This window comes from Ahaetulla prasina, chromosome 1, assembly GCF_028640845.1.
Source record: "Ahaetulla prasina isolate Xishuangbanna chromosome 1, ASM2864084v1, whole genome shotgun sequence".
Lineage (NCBI taxonomy): Eukaryota > Metazoa > Chordata > Lepidosauria > Squamata > Colubridae > Ahaetulla > Ahaetulla prasina.
The window spans coordinates 94931887-94956418 of NC_080539.1; the positions used below are offsets into that span (position 1 = coordinate 94931887).

The following is a 24532-nucleotide window of genomic DNA, read 5'->3' on the forward strand; positions in this document are numbered from 1 at the left end:
GGGAGTGGCGACTGAATCGGATATGTTCCTCGAGATCACACTCCGCTTGGGAACCCGCTGGTAGACCTCTTTGCCACTCGAGACAATCGTCAACTGGATCGGTTCTTCTCAAGGTACCCAGTCCAGGGGGCGGAGTGCATAGACGCCCTGCGCAGCCCTTGGCCCCCCGGCCTCCTTTATGCCTTCCCTCCCATTCCGACAATACCCAAGGTTATCAGGAAGATGCTGAGGGAACAGGCGGAACTCATCTTGCTGGCTCCACACTGGCCTCGGCGCCCGTGGTTTGCGGACCTGGTGGCTCTCTCAGTGGCTCCCCCGTGGAAACTTCCTCAGACCAAGATCTCGCTCAGCCAAGGGCAGCTGACTCATCAGGACCCTCAGTGGTTCAAGCTGACCGCCTGGCGCTTGAGCGGAGCCTCCTGAGGAAGAGACATGTACCTGCCAACGTCGCCAACACCATCCAGGCGTCTCGTCGTAGTTCCACCATTCGCATCTACGGCTCGACGTGGCGCACCTTCTACACCTGGTGTTCAAGCAAGAACATAGACCCTACCAACGCTTCTCGATCACTACCCTGACCTTCCTTCACCACGGATTGGAACAAGGTTTGGCAGCGAACACGCTTCGACGACAGGTAGCTGCTCTCTCTTCTATTTTAACTTGCGGTGCTAAACGCTCCCTAGCCCACCGGCCCCTCATCCGTCAATTTCTGAGGAGCAACCAACCTTTGTCCTCCGGTAGTCCACAGGTATCCATCTTGGGACCTCACGAAGGTTCTAACATCCCTCACCAAGGGCCCCTTGAACCTTTGGAGTGTGGCCTGCAATATTTGACATATAAGGTGGCCTTTCTAGTAGCCATTACTTCAGCTCGCAGAATTTCTGAACTTGCTGCCCTTTCCACCAGGGCGGATCTCTGCGTTTTCACTCAGATAGGGTGGTCCTCCGGCTAGATCCTACCTTCCTGCCTAAAGTTAACTCACTGTTCCATAGATCACAAGAGCTCATTCTTCCCGACTTTTCTCCAGATCCGGTACACGGCTGGAAAGGTCCTGGCATACCCTAGATGTCCGGAGAGCCCTCCGTATTTATATCAAGCGTACCGCCTCTCTCAGGAGGACGGAGGCTCTCTTGTGTCCTTTCAACCAACCACCATCGGCCTTAAGGTATCTTCCTCTACCATCGGTAGATGGCTTAAGGCATGCATTGCCAGAGCATATCAGATTCAGGGAATTCCTGTTCCAAGTCGCATCACTCGCATTCTACTAGAAGCGGCTACTTCAGCTGCGTGGGCCACTCAGGCTCCGTTAGAGGAAATCTGCAAAGCAGCCACATGGTCTTCTCCGAATCCATTCATACGCCATTACAAGATCGATTCCTATGCATCTGCTGATGCGGCGTTCGCCGCAGGGTTCTCCAAAGGGTCCTAGAAGGGGTTCTAACCCGGACCGGGCGGATCCTCCCGATAGGACTTGCTTTGGTATGTCCCATGCCTGGCTGCTGGTCCCGCCTGCTGGAGAATGGACATTGGTCCTACCTGAATGTCCTTTCTCTGTTGGCGGGACCAGCAGCCAGCCCCTCCTGAACGCCCGGTTCCTGTCTTCTATAGAGGTCATTCGGGCTCTCATGGTCATATGCCGGGGAGGCATAATAGCATATTCTTGCAGTTCCTGTTTTACAGCTCAGTGCGTCGGTCTGCCGCATCATCCTCGTCCGAAAGCTGGAAGGCACCAGGAGGAGGAGGTGCTTTTCAACTAGCAGACTCGATCCCATTGGATACAGACCGAGTCACTCCCCATGCCTGGCTGCTGGTCCCGCCAACAGAGAAAGGACATTCAGGTAGGACCAATGTCCAGTCTCTGCCGCCCAGCAATTTGCCTCCTTGCAGCAAACAGCAAACAGTGTGGTCAGCTTCAGCACAACCTGATTTAGCATGAGCAGCTGATTGGCGGGTGGATCTGTCTCCTGGAATACCTCCTATTAGATGTTCCAGGCTGCGGGGATCACCGCCGCCCATTGGTGCCATTGGCACCCATTGCCGCTGCCACCTATCGCCGCCTTCACGCGCTCCATTTTTGGCCTCTGCGCATCTCATTTTCAGCCTCTGCATGCCCCATTTTTGGCCTTGGCTGCCTGGAATGGGCCAAAAATGGGATGCACGGAGGCTGAAAATGGGGCGCATGGAGGTGGCAATAGATGGAGGTGGTGATGGCGCCTATGGGCAGCGGCGGTCCCTGCAGTCTGGAATAGCTGATAGAAAGTATTCCGGGAGGCAGATCCAACCGCCAATCAGCTGCTCATGCTAAATCAGGCTGTGCTGAAGCTGACCAGGCTGTTTGCTGCAAGGAGGTAAATTGCTGGGAGGCAGAGGCTGAAGGGTGGGAGCCGGTGGGTGGGTGGGGCTTATTTGCTGTATAAGACGCAAATTATCCTTGAATATTTATTTTATTTATTGATCACATACGCTTATATACTGCTTCAATTACATGATTCAAAGTGACGTTGAGCATAACAAGCAATGCATATAGTATGTTACGATAAATCAAAATTTATCAACTTTTATAAACAGATAAATAATTTTATGCTTATTCATTAGATTATCTAAGGCTGCACAATTCCAATCAATAATAACAAAAGTAGGAGTAAGTACTGCCAGCACAGATTCAATAAAACTATACTATCCAAAAATAACATGAGGGACACTGGAGGAGATTGGCGATTCAGAAATGTGAAAAATAGATAAACAAAACTTCAAACCACCTCGTCTAAACATAAAGATTCCTTTTTCTTCCCCATGTTAAAGATCAAAATAAACAGTTGTTCCCTTGGGCCATTCAAGAATTTTCTCTTTGTGACGTTCTCCTAAGAAATAAGTTGAGATCACTTTTCCTCCTTGATTGATTTGGAGGGTCTTCCTGTTAAGTGGTTTTTGTTTAGATTCTCACCTCCATAGGTGAGGAGGGATTCCCGCCCCCTTTATTTTTCCTCCAAAAGGAGACTATACTGTGTTTACACAATTCAACAGGGCTGGTTTGGGGCAGGTGCCAGCATGGTATTATCAGCCACGCTGTTCCTCAGAAATAATTGTATGAAAAACATTTGAGGTAGAATTGTGGATGTGCTGTAATTATTCTTATGCTTATTTTATCTTTCCATTTCTCAATGTAGGGAATGTACATAAAATCTACTTACGATGGTTTACATGTTGTTACTGGGACAACAGAAAATGTAAGTATTCTTAATGACTTCATCAAAGGGAAATTAACATAAACTATTTGTGATAAAGTTGAACCCAAGGCAAAACCTTTTTTTAAATAGTAGTTTTATTAAATGTTATAATTAAAAAGATAAGAACTAATAGAAACTGGAAAAAGAAAGTGCAGGAAAGAAAAAGAATAGAAAAGAAATTTTAAAAAATGGAATATATAAAGAAATAATTTTTCCTTCATGACGTATATAAACAATTTTAGTAACTTATTTAATAATTTATACATTTAGTAAATTATCACCTTTTCTTTTCCCCATTTTCCATCTCTTTATACATAAATCTTTAAAGCCTTGGCATTCAGTCCTGGTCAGCAAAAGTCCATAAGGATTACCAGAGATAACAGCATATCTATTTTAATCTTGGTCAAATAAATCAACTTTATATTTCTTTTACTTTACTTGATATTTTTATATTTCTTCCCTTCATTTTTAACAACTTTGATCCTTTATCCTCTCAGAAATTTCCTAGAACTTGATTTCTTTTCATTTTTTTCTTGTCCCATCTTAATAATTTTTTTAAAAAAACTTTAATAGGTCTCTTTTGTAAAATAGCATAAGAAAGTTATCCAGGTCATTCTTTTAATCTGTTAAGCCAATCGGGCAGTTTCATTTGAATATCCAGTGTAATGTCTCCTTACATCATTTCCACAGCCCTTGGTCATTTTAAAATCCACTTTCAGATCAGTCTCAGTCCTATCTTTTAAAATGTATTCCTCTTCCATATCATCTTCCAAATGCAGTCCTTAAATTTGTATTTATAGGAAACTCATTTGGTATAGTAAATCTTGCCACTTGAAGGTTGATAAAATCTGAAAAGCAGTTAACAAGCAATTTCCAAAATCGGTTAAGAAAGGAAGTATTTGAACCCTATGTACATAAAGACACAAACCCACAGTTTGGGCAAAGATCCCTCATCTAGAGTTCTAAAGCTGCTGGAGACCACCATCATTGTCTGGAGTATTTGTGGACAATTCCAAGTTCTATCCTAGTCCAGAATCTCAAAGGGCTAGTCCGTTTGTTGGAACTTCAGTCTACTGCAGTCATCAGCTCCACTGTTTTCAGTTGTGCCATTTCTTCTCTCAAAAGTGGCAAAAAGGGAATAGAAAGCAAATTCTTGTTATATTTTCATTTATTTTGGTTTCATAATGTTATAGAATAGAATAGAATAGAATTTTTTTTTATTGGCCAAGTGTGATTGGACACACAAGGAATTTGTCTTGGTGCATATGCTCTCAGTGTACATAAAAGAAAAGATACCTTCATCAAGGTAGGTATCTTTTCTTTTATGTACACTGAGAGCATATGCACCAAGACAAATTCCTTGTGTGTCTAATCACACTTGGCCAATAAAAAAAAAATTCTATTATCATTATCTTATTGCTGACAGCGGTAATTTGGTATGTGCATGACTGATTCTATCTCTTCTATATTCACCCTTTTAGTTCAGTTCGCTATATGCAAATCAGTAAAAATGTTTCTAAATCCTACTTGGGGTTTTACAAACTGGAATTCCCAGAATGAGCAAAATGCTTAGACTGTAAATGCAGGTTCAGCAAATACATGCTTATGTAGTGCACTTTCTTCCTTCTGAAAACACCAGCAGGATATTTAGACTGGGCCTAGAAGAGTCCATATGCTTCCTGGGAATCAAAGGAACTTATTAAAATAAGAGAAAGAGAGTTCTTTAACTGCAAAGCGTCTCTAGAATTGAAAAGGAAAAGCCATGGAGATATAAATAATGGGTGGGAAAACTAATTATGAGCTCCAGCTTCATTTTTGACTTAATAGAAAGATAACCATTCTCTTCTATATACCCTGTCCTCTCCCATTGACCTGCAGATATAGAACTGGATGACAGTTCCCATTCTCTCCAGCCAGTGTGGCCATTGGTCATTTGAGAATATTGTTTTGCCTCCTATCCCAAACATTTAAAATACCCAAGCAATGCAGATGTTCAAATCTTTCTCCTAACCATGCCAAACTGGCTCTTTAGATTTACTGTTATGTTTTCTGTTTGAACGAACTCAGCGCTAGGAACCGTAGTCGGCATTCACAAGCATGTAACCTTCTTTTCTTGGATTTCCAGATCTCTGCTGAGGAATCATGTTGCTAAGATAAACGTCCTTTCCCTTCTTTGTAACAGTATAATGACAGCGTCTTGCCTCTGGTGGCTTCCTGTCATTTGGTATCTGTCCAGCTGCATCTCTGACATAGCAGCTCTGAATGCCATGGAGAGATGTGTCCAATTCCTGTCAGGTGACAGGATTTCCAAGTTGTTTTTAATGACTTGTGATTTCCTGCTTTTGGTGGGAATGTTTTGACCCAAACAAAACTTTTCCAGTCACTTTCCAAATCCTGGTGATGAAAGCTGAGTGGGCTTCCCCCCCTTTTTTGTTTATTAACAAATTAATTCTCAATTCAGAAAGAATGTCTTTTGGATACGCAATGTCTACCATTGTCTGTTCAGAGAGAGATCGGCTAGGTCCCCGAAAGGAATGTTGTTACTAAGAAAAGGAAGTTATCTTGGAGTCTGTATGTTTCTCAATGTCTCTCCTCTCTTTCGCCAGAGCTTCCATTTATGAAAATGCAACGTGTATAGTTTTGCCTCTTAATGCTGATGTGTAAGATCGGAATGCCTTAGATCAGTCCGATGACAGTGGGAATCTCTTTCCTAGTAAGATTTTCCATCTCAGGTGGTCCTAAGTGGATTTTTTTCTTGGCCTGCATTGCACCTGATAAGGGAACAAGGGAAATGAGCCATTTGTTTCAGCTGATTTGAGTCACATAGGTCAGCTCAGGACCTTTTCTCTTTCTCTATGATGTGAACTGTCAGAGAATCACTGGAACAGATTTGCAGCCGCAGAGCCATTTTAAACAAAGGCTGCAGCAGTGCTTTCCTTGTAGTGTAGAACTGAGGAAAAATTTTCCTCATTGTCTTACTAAATTTGCCAGCACAGCAGAACTTTCTCCTCTTCATCCCACACCCTGATGGGAGTCCCTCTGCAGCAGACTTTAAAGGCACATAAAGAAGTTCTGGAATGATTTCCTTCCTGTTTCTTCAGCAAAAATAGTTTCCATCAACATGAGATGTTGATGGACTCCAAAGCTGCCTGCTAATCGAGAATCAAACAACTCACCTCTTTTCTTAGGATATCTGAACTATCAAAGTTTTTAACACTTCTCTCTTTCAGGTTGTATATTGTCAGGAATCGAGACAAGCGGTTGTTAGGGATGCCTAATTAAATTTCAGATGTCTTATTAGAGAAGTAGAAAAGAAATTCTGCAGACTGAAATGACCTCTGTCCTCTTTTCCCCTACCCAATTGCTAGCCTTTGGCTCAGTGTAAGAAAAGTCCTTTTTGGTTTTTAACAATTGGCTAGTTATTTAATGACTAGTTAGTTGTAGGAGGATCCTGCCTTTGTAGCTCACACAGAAGCACTGCAGACATTTCCATTTATATAGCTTTTCTGCCAAGAGTGGTGAACCATTTGAAGGTTTTTAAATTGGAAATGTTTGCTCGCTTTGTTTTCATACTATGTAGTCTCCTGCTGATCGGTCTCAGAAAATCCATGCTGGTGACGAAGTGATTCAAGTGAACCGGCAGACAGTGGTAAGTAGACGGCCACAGCAAAAGTGGTTCAAAAGATACCACTTAGAACCAAAATTTAGCCTGATTTACTATTGTATTGAGAGATGCGGTGGCTTAGTGGGTAAGATGCTGAGCTTGTCGATCAAAAGGTCAGCAGTTCAGCAGTTCAAATCCCTAGTGCCGCGTAATGGGGTGAGCCCCCGTTATTTGTCCCAGCTTCTGCCAACCTAGCAGTTCAAAAGCACGTAAAAAATGCAAGTAGAAAAATAGGGACCATCTTTGGTGGGAAGGTAACAGCGTTCCGTGTGCCTTTGGCGTTTAGTCATGCCAGCCACATCACCAGAGACATCTTTGGACAGTGCTGGCTCTTCGGCTTTGTTTTAATTGTACATATTTTGTATTTTATCTCCGGCTGTACACCGCCCTGAGTCCTTCGGGAGAAGGGCGGTATAAAAATTCAATAAATAATAATAAAACAGAGATGAGCACCGCCCCCTAGAGTCAGGAACGACTGGCACGTATGTGCGAGGAGAACCTTTACCTTTTTACTATTGTATTTCTTTATTTTTATACTGAAACACTGCTTACACCTTAATGTGTTCAGTAGCAAAACCATCTGTTAAAAAAAGAATGAAATGTCACAAACCACTTTGGTTAAAGAAAAACACAGGCTGGAATAGTTGATTCTTATATTAAAAAAAACTAGAGATACTTAGAGAAATAATATTCATCTTGAATGTTGGCTGCTGAGAACATTTCATGGATTATTAAGTGTTTTGTGAATTTATCCAAGTGAAGTGTCTAAGATCATTATGCAAGACCAAGGAATGTTATAAATGTTCATAAATGCAGCCTCTGGCATCTTTACAATTACAAATCATTACAATTATGATGAATAGTAAACTTTATAAATAAATATATCTATATTTAGGAGAATTAGCATTTTATTATGGGAAGTATTTCCACTTCAAAGAAAGGGTTCTTGTTTGTCGCTTTACAGTTTCTCTCTGCCTTACATGATTTTGTGCCTCTGCTGGTTGTCTGGCAGCCTACAAAGTTTTGAGCAATATAGTCAAGCAGCACAAACACTGAATATTATATTCTTGGCCAGTTAAGCAAAAAATGCTTTGTGCCTTTCCATTGTAACCAAGGAGGGGTTTGGAGGAACAGGAATTTGGCTGACAGTTTCCGTTTTGTAATTGTATTGAGGTTTAATTGCCATCATCATCCCCATCGTTATTTCTCCTTTGCCCTAGGATAGGAGGAATTGTTCCCTATTTATTATTTGCCTTCCCTAGCCTAACAGTAATCATAGTCTCTGCTAAAACAAGAAAAAAAGAAAAACCAAGATGATATGGTTAGTGGTTAAAAAAGACAAAATGAAAATCTACTTTTTCTTGTATTGGCTATTTTTTTTTTGCTTCTTTAAATGTCCAAATGGCTTGAAAGTTTATAGAACTAATGGAAGTGGTCTGTTAAGAGAAAAATACTTAATATCCTCAAGAAAACTGGAGAGAGTTTATTGGTGTAACATTTCATCTTCCACATGAATTAATCATATCTACCTATTGGGGTGACATAGACCCCATAGATATATTATTTGTTCCACAATGGTTCTTCCTCTAAAGCCATTCAACATTTGACATCAAAGGGATTCACAGAAACAATATACCTAAGACTAGTGAAATCCTATTTGTCCATAACTGTTTCATCTCAAAGGAGAAGACTGTATTCATTGAGACTTTGCACTTACACCGTTGAAAGCATGCAAAATTAAAAAAAAAAAACCTTGGAAAGGGGAAATGTTTTGACTTTCTTCTGATGTATTGAAGATGCCCTTATTTTAATTCATTTCTTAAATTGGGTTTAATGAAACAATTTATATGTTGTGTATTTAAAAGGTGGGGTGGCAATTGAAGAATCTCGTAAGGAAGCTCCGTGAGAATCCTTCTGGAGTTACTCTCCTAGTAAAGAAACGCCATACAGGGTCTTTTAATTTTACCCCTGCGCCACTTAAAAATCTGAGGTGGAAACCACCACTTGTACAGGTAATATGAAGTTACACGAAAGTTTTTGTTTCCTCTTTACATATACTCTTTCTTTCTTTCTTTCTTTCTTTCTTTCTTTCTTTCTTTCTTTCTTTCTTTCTTTCTTTCTTTCTTTCTTTCTTTCTTTCTTTCTTTCTTTCTTTCCTTCCTTCCTTCCTTCCTTCCTTCCTTCCTTCCTTCCTTCCTTCCTTCCTTCCTTGAATACATATACTTTGTCCCCATAATTGGTCATGTGTGACAGAACTTTTTAATTACATTTTGCTATTATGCAAACTGCCTTGGATTTTACAAAGCTAGAGTAGGATAGAAATGTCATAAATACAGTTTTCATATTGTTTTAATAGGGATTTTTATCATTAAAAAAGTTTAAACCTGCATAGCAATCATTTCAAAAAATAATTATTTAATGTTGCGTAATGAAACTGTACACTACCTAGTCTTGAGGGACCTGCAGTCAGTTTTCATATTGTAAAAATATGTACTTTTTTTATCCATTTAAAGATGCAAAATAAGCACTTGATAGAGTCCTTATTGAATTGTTATTTTTCATACTGCTACTGGTTAAAGTTGTTTGATATCTGGTGATCTTCACTTTAAACAAAAAACAAAAATATAGCTTCTCAGAACATGAAAAATTAGGACATCAGAAACTAAGATTTTTAGATTAGCTGTGATTCTTATATTCCAATTTCCCCGAATGCAGTTTTGGGAATTGGGTTTTTTTATTTTTTAATCACTGGCATTTGACTCCATGATCGTTCATCTGCATACATTCCTGCAGGAAGGACTGTCCTACATAACACAGTTTTGAATTGCTTATATCTCTCTTCCCCTATTTCCTTTGAAACTAGTTAAAATGTTCCAACTTTGATCTCAGAAAATGAAAATGAAAGGAAAAAAAGTCAACTCACAGGGCCTCTGGTGGCTCAACAGACTAATGCAGTCTGTTATTAACAACAGCTGCCTGCAATTACTGCAGGTTCTAGTCCCACCAGGCCCAAGGTTGACTCAGTCTTCCATCCTTTATAAGGTAGGTAAAATGAGGACCCAGATTGTTGGGGGCAATAAGTTGACTTTGTATATAAATATACAAATAGAATGAAGACTATTGCTAACATAGTGTAAGCCGCCCTGAGTCTTCGGAGAAGGGCAGGATATAAATGCAACAAAACAAAACAAAAACAAAAAAACTCTAATAATAGCATACTTAAAGTACTATACTTGATTGTTATAGATTATAATGGGATGTGGAAATGAAGCAGTCTCTGTGACTGAAACATTTTAGAGTATTATTAGTTCTAACAGAATTTTTCAATTAACCTAAGAAGATGATTTATTACACGTTTTAAAAAATTACAGTATAAAAAACACAATATAGTAAATACAAATCAACCCAATCAAATTAGCTCAAAACCCAGTAAATATATATTAATTCTAAGATAACTATGGTAAGACAAAAACAGTACATTGAAACAGTTCCCTGAGATAGGATGAAGTATTTATTTACTTGATATGATTGCCCATTTTAAACAAATCTGGGTGGCTGAAAGCAATTTTTTTAAAAAAATCAGCAAGGAAATCAACAAAAAATACAAAATAAATATATAATCAGCAGTTGAGATAAAACCCACCCATCAATACTCATTCAAGATACATATTTAAATAAAACTAATTCATAGGGTCCAACAGATACTCTGGTCCAACATCTGGGAACATAGCCATGACCTCAGGCAAACAGGGTTAAGCCAATCTGATATACATCCATACTAATTTAAAGCAGATGTTAACCTAGAATTGTCAAGGAAGCAAGAATAGGATAGAAGAGCCAAATCTTAACCTAACTGACTAATCTTTTTTTTTTTAGGGGGGTGGTTTAAATGCCTTTAAAACACCACATTTCTACAGAAATGGCGAAAGAGAGGCTACTGATTTACAAACTTGCAGGGCCAGGTTATTAAAAAGCTAACACTTGAAAACCTTGACCTTGGAAAGAAGAACTGAAATAAGGGGAATATAAAGAACAAACTGCATTGTGGGAAGAAATAAGGGCAGACAAATCCAAGAAGTTTATGATCAAAGGATTCCAAAGACAAAACTTCAGTTGTTTAAACTAGGCGTTGTCTCCAATAGAGAGCCAGTGAAAAGGTCTGAAATGTACTGATATATATTAATATAATTAGTAGCAAGTGTGTATATGTTTATAAATAAATAATACCAAAAACTAATTTAATAATTGGTAGATCATAACAACTGATTTTATCAAAATAGTTTTTCAGTCATTTTTTTAAAAAAAAATTTAAATGAATTTGTGAAATCTCCTTTTATAGTAATCTCATTTTACTGCACAAAAGAAATAAAAGAATAGGGAAATATAATTTTTTTTCCTCAACTTCCAGGACATTCTTAACTAGGGTGGATATCTAAAAGGCTATTTGAGCTGAATTGTTTATACTCCTTTGGAAAAGTTGAATTCAGGAAATAACCATGGATAATTGCAGAGTAGAAAAATTGTGACCAAATATTGCATTTGTCAAAGATTAATCTTTATAGCCTATCTGAATTATGCTGTTGTGCTAAATTATGGTGTTTCCCCTTGAAGTGCCAATTGCTGATATTAGCAAAATTGGAGGCATTGTGAAACCTGGGAGGGAAAAAGGGTGTGGAAGATATGGGGATTAAAATCTTTTCAAAGAGAATTTCTTTGGGGTCTAAGAAGATAATGGCAAGGAAAGGGGGAATTCAATATCTCTAAGAAAGAATCCATGGAGGAAAACAGTTTGTCTTAAAAATTAAAATACAGTATCTTATTTTCTTTTACAATATTCATGCTATAAATGGAACAAAATCTATATTCTTCTGCAAGTTATTTAGCATCTGAACCATATGTAGAGGAAACACTTGGAATCTAACTGAATCACTCTATGAGATTAATCATTTGAATGCTTGAGGAATGCTTAGGGAAAGATCACATTGGAGAAATGGCTTCCATGCTGATGAATAATCTTCAACCATCCACAGAAAGCATCTATCTCTAGCAGGGTAGAACCTGAACTTCTTCCCAATGCTTAATTCTTAATTTGTGCTTAATTTTTAAAAGCAATTCTGTATAAAACAGTAATACCTAAAACTGCTTCTGTACTTCAGGCTTAAAGACTTTGGCCAAAATTCCAAGTACAATATGATAGAACACAAAAAATGAAAAGCTGTGTAGGACGGGCTATTTATTTTTAAAATATTGTGCATGCCTTTATTGTCAACAATCCTAGGTAGTTAGCATATGATAAAATTCCAAGAATAATTATCCTAAAATAAAGTATTTAAAGAAATCATTGTTTCCAGTTTCCGGTAAATCAGATAAAAGTAGGGAATGGAGAATAACATAAGCATATGATAGAGGAACTGGCCTGACTGCATTTTGTAGTATTAAAATTACTTAAGAACTGTTGTATCTTCTCCGTGTAGACCAGCCTACACCCAGCGCAGTCATCAGAAAACACCAAGGAGACATCACTAAAGAAAGAGAAACCAGCCATTCTGGATCTTTACATACCTCCACCGCCAGCTGTTCCCTACGCACCTCGGTATGCCAGCAGCTACATATTACTTAAAAGAGCCGCTCATTATTATCTGGCTATTTTGCATTCATTCTCCAGATGAATTACTTTGCTGTAATCAAGATTTACTTTGTATTTCATACAGTTTTGAGCTCTTAAATTTACGGCAGTCTTATTTTCTCTTGGCTGAAAAAGTCTTTGTCGATAGAATTATAGCACAGGTTTTTGCTACAAAGAGAAATTCCTAGAAAATCTTTAGTAGAAGATATATCATTTGGTTAGGGGTAGTGCTTGGCAAAACTCTTAAATTTTGTCCGGTATGTATCTCTGCTTCCTAAAAAGTTCCTGTCTAGCCACTAGACGTTTTTATTTCTCTTTTCTAAATGGTTGTCCCTCTAAAGCTTTTGAATCCAAGTTGGTCTGCTGAAATAACTTTAAGCAGCTGAAATGACTTAAATTGCTTCATCAAGGCTCAAAGGATGTGAGCATTTGCAATGGCCTGATTGCAGTAGATTTTAGTGGAGGCCACGTTTATTTATACTCAAATAAAAAAAGCATGTGCAAATAAAAAGAGATGCAACTGTCTGTGCATGTCTTCACTCGTAAATGTTTTAAATGGTTTACGTTTAGAGCTAGCGTTGGTTTTGCTTTTCAGAATGAAGAAAAACCAGGAAGGGCATTCTTGGGGCATGTCAGAAAGGAAAGGTGTGAGCATGATTGCAGAAGAGATGATGTAGTGGAATGTGTAGATGGCCTCGAGGAACAAGGGGAAAGAAATCTTGCCTAGGAAATAACCAGACAAGAGAGGAGGAGCCCTCAGTGGCTTAATGGTCAAAGAAAAACTTAGGAAGAACCCAATCTAATGGATCAAATAGTTAAAAGTGGCAGTGGGTAATTTGTACTTTTAGACTTGCTGGATTCTATTAATGTAGCCTTACAATAAAGTAGAATTAAATCATCAGGTTGTGATTCCTGTCCAGTTTACTGGGAAGACTGTCAGAAGGTCCCACTTCTATTCTGGGGGTGGAGCTTTGATCACACAGGGACTGCTTGCCATCGTGACTTACTGATCACCTGCCTTCCAGATGCATCTGAGATATAGAATCCTGTATCTCAGGATTCTGTACTCCCAATACACAATACTGTGTATTGGGAGCCAAAATAGCCATGCCAAAGTCACTAAAAGTGCAAAGGGATAATTGTCTTCTGATGTTAGTGGGGAGACTTAAATTAAGCACCATATTCACGCACAACACTTGCAACATAATTCTTGACAGGAGTACTAACCAGTAATTCCCTTCAATTGGAATCTTTTGCTTTGGAGAAAAAGTCTACATGTTGAACACTCCATTCAGATTCTACTTTTCAGAGATTTGTCAAATACATTTCTGTCATATGAGTGGGAGGGTGAGTGGCCTAGCTCAATCATTTATGTCCCCAGAAGCAAATTACTCTTTAAGTATTGTTTTATTCTTGCATATGGATGTTCTCACCTGGATATTCAGCAATAACTTAAAATAAATGTAAGATGTCAGAATCAATCTTACAGAGTAATTCTATGACATCTCTAAATGATTTATTGAAACGGCTTCATTTTTTCCAGCTTGTGATAACAAATCATTCTGTCTTTCCTTTTCAACTTTATTTATTACTTGAATTTGCTAGCTTGGGATGTTATAATTATAATTGGTTTTGAATACTGGTTTTTTACATATTGTAAAAGGAAAAAGTAAGCCACCTTGAAGATACTAATGGAAAAGTGCACAGCATTTCTTCCTATAAAAAGGGTAAAGGTTTTATTTTTTTTAAAAAAATCCTTATAATTCTTGACAGGAGTACTAACCAGTAATTCCCTTGTTTTTTTAAAAAAATCTTGTATAACATTAATAGAACACTAAAAGAAGGTAAACATTGAGTTCTCTCGGTATAAATTAGGAAATGATACATAGATTATGATTGTGTAATTTATTAAAAAATTATGAGTCAGGTCTCTTGCATAATTTATTGAGTTGCCGCCAATATTAGGGAAGAACAATTGAATTGCAGAATACTTAGGCCATTCTTCTGATCAGAGAGATTTATTCAGCCGCCTGTCTGAGTACTATGTGATAATACCTTGAGTTATCTTTAAACATGCTGTTGCTTGCACCGTAAAAGCCAGGGACTTTATAAAGAAAATAGAAAAGAAGAAAATGAAATTCTGGGGCTGTCCCACATTTTCTACTTTTCCCTGCAACTTGCAAAATTGCAGCACGAATATGAACTCCTGAGTTCCTTTTGTTTTCCTTCTTTGTTTACTCTTTTCAGTATATCTCAGGTGGCAATCTAATAGCATTAGAATTGTTCAGGGTTCAGGGTTGCAGGCCCTTTGTTTATGTTGCTAATTGAATCTAATTATCTTTTCAGGGACGAGAAGGGGAACTTCATTTATGGAGGAGGCAATAAACCTAGACAGCCTCTCCCTGGTTCTAAAGGTGCAGAATCTCCTAATTCTTTCCTTGATCAGGAATGTAGAAGACGAAGGTTTACTCTGATAGATTCTGATCCATTGCCTGCCTATCCAAGAGAAACAAATATTCCACTAGCAAAAATGAGGGAGAAAACCCCATCTTATGGTGAGAACACTCTGAACCTATATTTGGTTTTTCTTCTTCCGACAGTTAACCCCCACCTTTTTTTAAAATGTCTTAAAAAGTCTTCCTTTTTAGAAGACTAAAACAGAGAATCTGTAACTGATGGAAATAGTGTATTATGAAAAATTATGAACAATACTTAAAAGGTTTTTAAAATATAAGCTCTGCTAGCGTGTTTTCCCCAAAATAAGACCAGGTCTTATATTAATTTTTGCTCCAAAAGACACATTATGGCTTATTTTCTGGTTAGGTCTTATTTTGGGGAGAATACACACCTCCGTCTGGTTGACCATCTTAACTGGGGCTTATTTTGGGGGTAGGGCTTATTTTATGAGCATCCTGAAAAACCATGCTAGGGCTTATTTTCAGGGAAACAGGGTATGTATCTGCAGTTCATTTGCAGTCTTATACTCATTGACATGGGAACAATTCCCATTGAACCTATTGGGCTATTTCTGAGTAGACCTGCAAAATCATGTGTTGCTGAAATTTAACTCAATATAATTAGTTCCGTTCTCACGCTCTGCCAGAGACAAAAGTAGAGGACCAATTAAGGTGGTCCATCTCAGGTGCTTGGATCCTTTAATAGCAATAGCACTTAGACTTATATACTGCTTCACAGTGCTTTACAGCCTTCTCTAAGTGGTTTACAGAGTCAGCATATTGACCCCAACAATCTAGGTCCTCATTTTACTGACCTCGGAAGACAGTCAGTTGTGCCACATAAGTCTAGGAATATGGAGATAGAGTGGAGTGAGTGGCTTACCAAGGAATTGTGAGAAACAGAACAACTGCATGGACATGTACAATAATGGTGGCAGAAGGTGAAGAATGAAAATAATTGAATACAACTGCATGCCCCTGTTTAGATCTAGGCTGTGGTGATAAGAGTGGTGAAAGTCACACTTCTCCACACTTATTGCATGCATAGAAATTCATCCAATGGTTCTGTTTAAGGTTATTTGCTATCTGTTGCACAAGAACAGACTGGAGGATTCCCCTGCAGACTGCTCTGATATGTTAACTAGATTTTTCTGTATGTATAAAATTAGTTGTTTCACTTTGAGTTGCATGGGATAAATGCATGGGATTTTTAGGTCTGGGAATTATCTCAGGCTGTGGTGTCGGAGGGACTGGATAGGCATAATGGCTTTTAAGGTATTTTTATTATGTTATTTTCTGTAGGCTAACTAGGATAGCATACAAATTAATGTAATAAATGAAAAAATAATTATCAGTTCATCTGCAGATTATTAATGACTAGTAAAACAATATCTATGAATTTTGTTAATTTGAATAAACTTCCATATACTGAAGTAGTCTAACTTTAGATATTAGGAAGTAAAGAGCTCTTGCTTGTGAGAATCCAGTGGTCTCTTGATGGGAGATGCTGGCCTTAGATGAACTTCTTTAAAGTTGCCTTCTCACAATAATTGCCATCACACAGATCACATGGAGGAGAGTATAGGTAGCTCAGCGTTGAAGTGTTGGGTTCTTGTTATCATCAAGACAAAAATATGCCCCTCTTACACTGATGATGTTATTATTTTATTTATTATTATTTATTTGATTTTTATACCGCCCTTCTCCCGAAGGACTCAGGGCGGTGTACAGGCAAAGTAAAAACAGGCAATACAATATACAATTTAAAATGCAAATTAAAAAACTTATTTTATAATTGGCCTAAAAATTTAAAATATATAATAAACTAAAACCCCATTTAAAATTATTAATAGAAAATTTAAAATCAATAAAATTTAAGCCAGCCCCGCGCGAATGAAAAGATGTGTCTTCAGTTCGCGACGGAAGGTCCGAAGGTCAGGTATTTGGCGTAAACCCGGGGGAAGCTCGTTCCAGAGTGTGGGAGCTCCCACAGAGAAGGACCTTCCCCTGGGGGCCGCCAGCCGACATTGCTTGGCGGACGGCACCCTGAGAAGTCCCTCTCTGTGAGAGCGTACGGGTCGGTGGGAGGCATGCGGTAACAGCAGGCGGTCCCGTAAGTACCCAGGCCCTAAGCCATGGAGCGCTTTAAAGGTCGTAACCAAACCTTAAAGTGCACTCGAAAGGCCACAGGTAGCCAGTGCAGTCTGCGCAGGAGCGGTGTTACGTGGGGGCCACGGGGAGCTCCTCTATCACCCGCGCAGCTGCATTCTGGACTAACTGAAGCCTCCGAGTGCACCTCAAGGGGAGCCCCATGTAGAGAGCATTACAATAATCCAAGCGAGAGGTAACGAGCGCATGAGTGACTGTGCACAAGGCATCCCGATCAAGGAAGGGGCGCAACTGCCGAACCAGGCGAACCTGGTGGAAGGCCCTCCTGGAGACGGCCGTCAAATGATCTTCAAACGACAGCCGTTCATCCAGGAGGACACCTAAGTTGCGCACCCTATCCTTTGGGGCCAGTAACTCGCCTCCAACAGTCAGCCGCGGCTGCAGCTGACTGAATCGGGGTGCCGGCATCCACAGCCACTCCGTCTTGGAGGGATTAAGCTTGAGCCTGTTTCTCCCCATCCAGACCCGTACGGCTTCCAAGCACCGGGACACCACCGGTGTGGAAAAGTACAGCTGGGTATCATCAGCGTACAGCTGGTATCTCACCCCAAAGCCACTGATGATCTCACCCAACGGCTTCATATAGATGTTGAACAGGAGGGGCGAGAGAATCGACCCCTGCGGCACCCCACAAGTGAGGCACCTCGCGGTCGACCTCTGCCCCCCTGTCAACACCGTCTGCGACCGGTCGGAGAGATAGGAGGAGAACCACCGATACACGGTGCCTCCCACTCCCAATCCCCCCAATCGGCGCAGCAAGATACCATGGTCGATGGTATCAAAAGCCGCTGAGAGATCTAATAGGACCAGGGCAGAGGAGTAACCCCTGTCCCTGGCCCTCCAGAGATCATCCACCAATGCGACCAAAGCTGTCTCCGTGCTGTATCCGGGTCGGAAGCCGGACTGGAACGGGTCTAGATAGACGGCTTCATCCAGGTATTGGGATAGCTGTCGCGCCACTGCACTCTCTACAACCTTCGCAACGAAGCGAAGGTTGGAGACTGGACGATAATTACCCAAAATAGCTGGGTCCAGGGAGGGCTTCTTGAGGAGGGGTCTCACCACCGCCTCTTTCAAGGCGGCAGGGAAAACCCTTTCCAACAGAGAAGTGTTGATAATCCTCTGGAGCCAGCCTCTGGAGCCAGCCAGCCTGGAGTGGCCAGTACCAGCCAGGAAGGACACGGGTCCAGTAAACATGTTGTGGCGTGAAGCCTCCCCAACAACCTGTCCACGTCCTCGGGAGCCACACGTATCTAGCCTGTGCAAGAAAACAACCAAGCTGAAAAAGCACCAAGAACCTACACATAACTTAATAATATCTTTGCAATAACACTATCTGTGGTTTTTAGGAAAACCTCGGCCACTGTCTATGCCTGCTGATGGAAATTGGTCAGGAGCTGCAGAATCTTTCTCTAAGCCGCGAGCGATGGGGAGAAAAGGTAAGGAACTTGTTGAAGTTCAACTGATTTTCCCAATGAGGATATCTGTTCATGGTCCACGCTGCAGTTTAATGTTAGATTTTCCTCTGTGCATTTGCCAAGCAGAGAGGAACAGTTGTCATATTCATTTAATCAGATAGCCTCCCTGAGGTGAGCAAACTAGACATTGTTATGGCAAATGTCAAAGCAATATTTGACTCTTAGTTTATATTATGCTAATCTAATAGGAGAGGTGCTTTCGATGATACTTTATACTCTAGATATTAATGTAATAACCTGTTATTATACTGAGATGAAAAGTGCACAACCCTGGCTGCCTATGCCTCCCGAAAGCCCTGGGTGCATGCATCAGACACCTCTGGAAACGCTTACCAAATTTTAATTTTTAATGTGATAGCTTGAGGAAATTATGAAATGCTTGATTGGAGAGTAATCACATCAAGACCTATGTTTAATTTTAATGAAGCGTAAATGAAATCACAATATAGTTTGATGTCACCCATATTGGGGCCCTTAGCCTAGCAGAAATTGTGGACTTCTGCACAAGTGGTGGTTTTAATGTCTGAGTTGGGACATTCCATTGTTGCTAAAATACTGCTTAAAATGCTCGCAGCCAGCAAATCTTAAGTACTGGGCCGAAATAGGAAAATATCTGTCTCCTAGAGCATTGGTGTTTGCAAGGGATGTGTGTATATATTTGTATGTGTCGGGTCCAAAACACGCACCATGATGCAGAAAGTGACTTGCATGCTTGCAGCAAACATTAGGATGCAAGTGTGCATCATTACATCGCTGTATCTGTGTCAGGTTTTGAAGCAATCTCAGTTTGCTATATTTCAGAAGCTTGTTTAAGAAGGAAAAACCATGGAGATAGCAGTAGTGGTAAATGAAAGAGTTCCAAAAGAAAGACTGAGAAATTAAACATTTCCCTTGCAATTCGTGTATTTCAATTTGTCCCTTACTAAATTTATTTTCTTTCCCAAAGGAAACAACAATGGAATTTTAAGAATGCATGTATTTATGTATAGTTTATTAATTCTAAAGTAGAAACTTTACTCATTAACTTAAATTCGGGCTGGTGCTGTTCCCAAAGATTCAGGTTTTAGCGGATTAAGAAAAAGAATGTCAGTATTAAAAAAAAAGGGGGAGGCCAGTTCAGATTATATTCCTTTTGCAAAACAAGAGAAAATAATTTTTACCACGTCTGCTGGAGAGTGGCCTAATATTAAAAGCTGCTTAGACTTTGCAGACTTTTTGATTGCAAATTCTTATAAGACTTTTCTGCTTGGTTTTCTAGCTGAAAATGCCCTCTGCCGATACTTCAGCAATGAAAGAATCCCACCCATTATTGAAGAAAACTCCCCTTTGCAGCATCCGTTTCCCAGACAAGTGGCGGAAAAACAGTTAGTAAAAGGCGCCGACTACATCAGGGGAAGCAGGTGTTTTGTTAATGTGGATCTCCACAACAGCGCAACCATCCCTTTCCAGGAGGATGCTGCTAAAAGGCCGCCTGTGACCACACCCACAAAATCTTCCTCCACAGAACCCTCTTTGCTGGTTAGCTGGATCACAAGGTTGAGGTTGTTGACTCATTGAGTAGATTGGATGAAAAGTGGCTGAATGTCTCACCGAGTGCCTTCTTTTATTCTCCAGTCAGAGGGATCTCGTATTTCCTAAAGAGTTATTTAGTGACTACGTCTTTTATTCCTCCCCAGTCCTTCAGTGAATCCTTCTTTTTCCTAAAGTTGATATCTCAGATTCGCTGGTGGAGGGGATGGGAAGTTAATGGAGAGGCAGAGGAGATCTCAAGAGGTTTAAAACAAACGAAAAACGCCGGCCTATGAAGAGAACTTCCATGTAGACCTCCAGAGAAATCAGTCCAGGTTGAGAACTTCAGGAGTCACTGCTAATGTGAAATCAATGGATTCTGGGCAGAAGCAGCCTCTGCTTTGGCCTAAGGTCAGATGGCCTTTCATTTGGTCAGATGCTATGCAGCTACTCAGATGTGGAGGCTTTGTAGCACTGAGAGAAAAACCTCCAAGCTACAACTCTGACCAAGGAAGAGGAAAGGAGAAGGGGTCATTCTGCTTCAAAACTATGCAACTTGCAAGTGCCTGCGGAAAACAGCTCTAAGGAAAGAGAAGGATTTCTTCAGTTCTTCTGGTTCACCACAAATATCACTATTTTGGGTACAGTCCCAATTATTAAAACCTCAGTGCCGTTTTTTGTTATCCTTGCCTTAACTGCTGCAGTCTTGATCCCCTTGACATAGCTTGGCACCACATGTCACGGATATGCCTTTTTAGTGACAATGGCAAAAACTAAAGGAATGTATCTTTTCTTGTGGGAGGGGAAAAAAAGAAGACTGAATAGCTGTTAACCAAAGTGGTGTTTTAAAACCCTGCCGACTTCTGGAGCATCATGGTGGGTCAAGGTTGAACTGGTTTGATGTTGTTTGTGTTATAAAGATTGAGTTCTGATAAATGACAATGTTGTTAAAACAGTTTGTTATGTTAAAACACTGGTAGACAAAATCGTGTCTGTCCCAATTATTTCTATAGCATTGGGTTGGAATGGAAATCATTTATGGAAGGAAGTATTTGCAAAACCACTAAGAATGTGTTGTTGTTTTTAATGTAGAAAAGAGTGTTGGTATAGTTCCACAAAGAGCGTTCATTTTTAAAATAATTTAAACATGACATTGTGCTGTATTTTTCTCTTTAAAGTTTATTTATTTGGATTTAGAGGTCATTCAGTATTTACTCCCTTAGTTATGATTACTAATGAGTACAAACCAGGGGTGAAATCTAAAAACTTTCCCTGCCGGTTCTGTGGGCGTGGCTTAATTGGTGAGTGGCTTGGTGGTCAGGTGACTGGCTGGGCGTAGCCAATAACAATAAATAATAAAAATAATAAAATACACAAAACAATAAGAGGTACCAAAAACCAACTTTCACACTTTACACACACACAACACAACACAACACAACTGACTCACGCACAATGTAAAAGCAGCTGCACTTCACCCAAAATGGCCCCTGTAACAAGCAGGAACCTCACACAGCCACAAAAAGCGAAAAACCAACTTTCACACTTTACACACACACACCACAACTGACACACACACACACACACACAAAATGCCAAATATAGCTTTGTGAGATTTTGTGTGTTTGTGTAGTTAGAGTGAAACACTACAGAAACAGCAAATCTCAGAAAGCTACAAATATTTTATTATTTTATTTTATTTTATTTTATTTATATTTTTAGATAAAAGCAGCTAAATTTAAAACTTCCTTAACGGGTTTTTTTTTTAATTTGCATTTATATCCAGCCCTTCTCCGAAGACTCAGGGCGGCTTACACTATGTTAGCAATAGTCTTCATCCTATTTGTATATTTATATACAAAGTCAACTTATTGCCCCCAACAATCTGGGTCCTCATTTTACCTACCTTATAAAGGATGGAAGGCTGAGTCAACCTTGGGCCTGGTGGGACTTGAACCTGCAGTAATTGCAAGCAGCTGTGTTAATAACAGACTGTCTTAGCAGTCTGAGTCACCAGAGGCCCTAACGTTAAATTGCTGTCTTAAAAAAAAAAACTCCTTAAAAAAACCCAATTAACTATTTTTTTTAAAGCTCTCCCCCCCTTACTTACCTAATTCAAGGGAAAAGGCAGGCAGATTGAGCTGCTCACTGATGAGATGGATTGCAGGCAGGCAGATTCAGTTGCTAGCTGATGCAATTGATTGCAGCAGCCAAAGCAAAGCCGGAATAGCGAGTGAGACCGAATGAAACAGGAAGCTGCCAAGAAGGCAAGTGGGGACTGGGCGATTGGGTGGGCATGGGCGGGGAGGGGGATTTTTGCTACTGGTTCTCCGAACTACCCACCCTCATCGCTACCAGATCGCGCAATCCGGTCCGAACCAGGAGCATTTCACCACTGGTACGAACCTATTGTTACCTTATCTCACTTAACTAACTCATTTAGATGATTTCAGGACAGCTGTGAAGGTGTCATTGTTATTAGATTTGTCATGGTCATTTACACCAAAAACCTCTTTTGGGGTATACTATTTACAATGAAAAAGAAAAAGGTAGATTTTACATTGCTTTCAAATATTGGATTGACAGATTGTACTGAGCAGTTCATGACAAATCTATCAACTAAAAATACTAGTTTTGAAACTAATAAGGCTTTTTTTTTACATTTGGAAAATAGGCCTTACATTAGCTATGAAGCCAAAACAATTTAGATTCTTTTCAGACTGCTAAATGGAGCTGGTGATAATATGCCTTGTAGGCAAGAGCCAAAGATGAGACAGCAATATTTCTTTCACACCCAACCTGATAGTGGTATCAGTTCAATAAACTCCAGTCATGCTGGAGTCATCATGCCTTATTTTGTTTGTTTTACTATCATATCAAAAATATTCACAAGTAGTCTTTGATTTACAACAGTTCATTTAGTGACTGTCCAAAGTCACAAAAGGGCCCCGAAAAAGTGACTTATGGCTGTCCCAAAGGTGCTTTTTCAAGAAGCAACTGGACTTTCTGGTTTTTCTTTGAAGATGTTTCACTTCTCATCCAAGAAACTTCTTCAGCGCTAACTGAATGATGGGGAATGGAAAGATTCCATTCCAGCACCTTTGGGACAATCATGACCTGGATGACTGAGAATCTCTATAGACATGTCACTTACAGCCGTATTTCACACTTATGACCATTGTAGTATTCCTATGGTCATGTAATCAAAATTCAGACACTTGGCAACTGACCCATATCTATGACGGTCACAACATCCTGGGATCATGTGATTGATTACCTTTTGTAAGTTTCTGGCAAGCAAAGTGAAATGGGGAAGCCAAATTCACTTAAGAACTGTGTTACTAACTTAACAATTGCAGTGATTCGTTTAAGAATTGTGGCAAGAAAAGTCATAAAATGGGGCAAAGCTCACTTAACAAACTTTTCATTTAACAACAAAAATGTGGGGCTCAGTTGTGGTCTTAAATCGAGAACTACCTGTATTCTACTTTTATAAAAGGAAAGCTACTTCCTCCACGCACCTTTCTCCAGAAACTAAAATGGAACTGAAATTCAGAACTGTCTATAAACGTTTGGTTAAGTCCATCACAGAGAATTCTCATAAAATTTAAACAGTTCAAATACAATGATAGAGGAGGATGTTTCTAAGACTAGCAAGTTATCTTGGGGGTTTCAACAAGTTGGACAAAGGACCTAACATGCTTTTGATATATCTGTTTAATCAAACTAATAATTTTTCTGCAAGTTGAGACAGAAGCCACTGTTGTGGCAAAAGAAGGAATCTTGTTTCTTAAAACCTTTCCCAGCTTAGCTAGCAGGTAATGGAAGGTACATACTGAAAATAATAAAGAGAGAAAAAGATGACTGTGCTACTGATTGTGAGTCAAAAAAGTCCTGAGTTCAGATGTTACCTGACGTTTAATATGTAATCCTAATTGAATTTCCATTTAGTCTTTTCCTTCCATCTGCAAGAGTGGGGTAATGCTGGACATGCTTACACTGAATGAAGATTTGACTATTTTAATTTGTAAATAGACCGATGAGACTTGGCGGAGTCTAATCCTGATTTTACTATTTTTAGATGAAAAGTTCTGAAAAAGCGTTCAAAGGTTATTCTGAGGGGAGGCATGGAGAATTTTTATGGAGATGTTTGCATCACTCAAGCAGTGTGTTTCCCTTTATGGGATATAGAGTACAGATTCAAAACATTGCAAAAAATAGTAAAGTAAAAAACAGTACAGTTGACTTATTTAATGACCGTTTGAAGTTACAATGGCATTGAAAAAAAAGTGATATGACCAGTAAAAAGGAGAAAAAATATCCGCTCACAATTATCCATTGCAAAGAATATTTGTACATGGAAAGTGACTAGATACAGTAGGAGGTCTTGCAGATCTAAACTA

General features: G+C 39.6%; 1 protein-coding gene across 3 annotated transcripts in view; it reads left to right on the forward strand.

Annotated features, from left to right (window-relative positions):
• Nucleotides 1–21115, forward strand: part of CNKSR3 (CNKSR family member 3) — a 90356-nt gene extending 69241 nt beyond the window's left edge. For all 3 annotated transcript variants that reach the window (XM_058169105.1, XM_058169115.1, XM_058169095.1), the window contains 7 exons: nt 3168–3227; nt 6808–6876; nt 8757–8903; nt 12366–12484; nt 14864–15072; nt 18492–18581; nt 19879–21115. In XM_058169105.1, the coding sequence (XP_058025088.1) occupies nt 3168–3227; nt 6808–6876; nt 8757–8903; nt 12366–12484; nt 14864–15072; nt 18492–18581; nt 19879–20177 (993 nt within the window). In that variant the 3' untranslated portion in view covers nt 20178–21115. The remainder of the gene's footprint in view (nt 1–3167; nt 3228–6807; nt 6877–8756; nt 8904–12365; nt 12485–14863; nt 15073–18491; nt 18582–19878) is intronic.
• Nucleotides 21116–24532: the final 3417 nt, after the last annotated feature.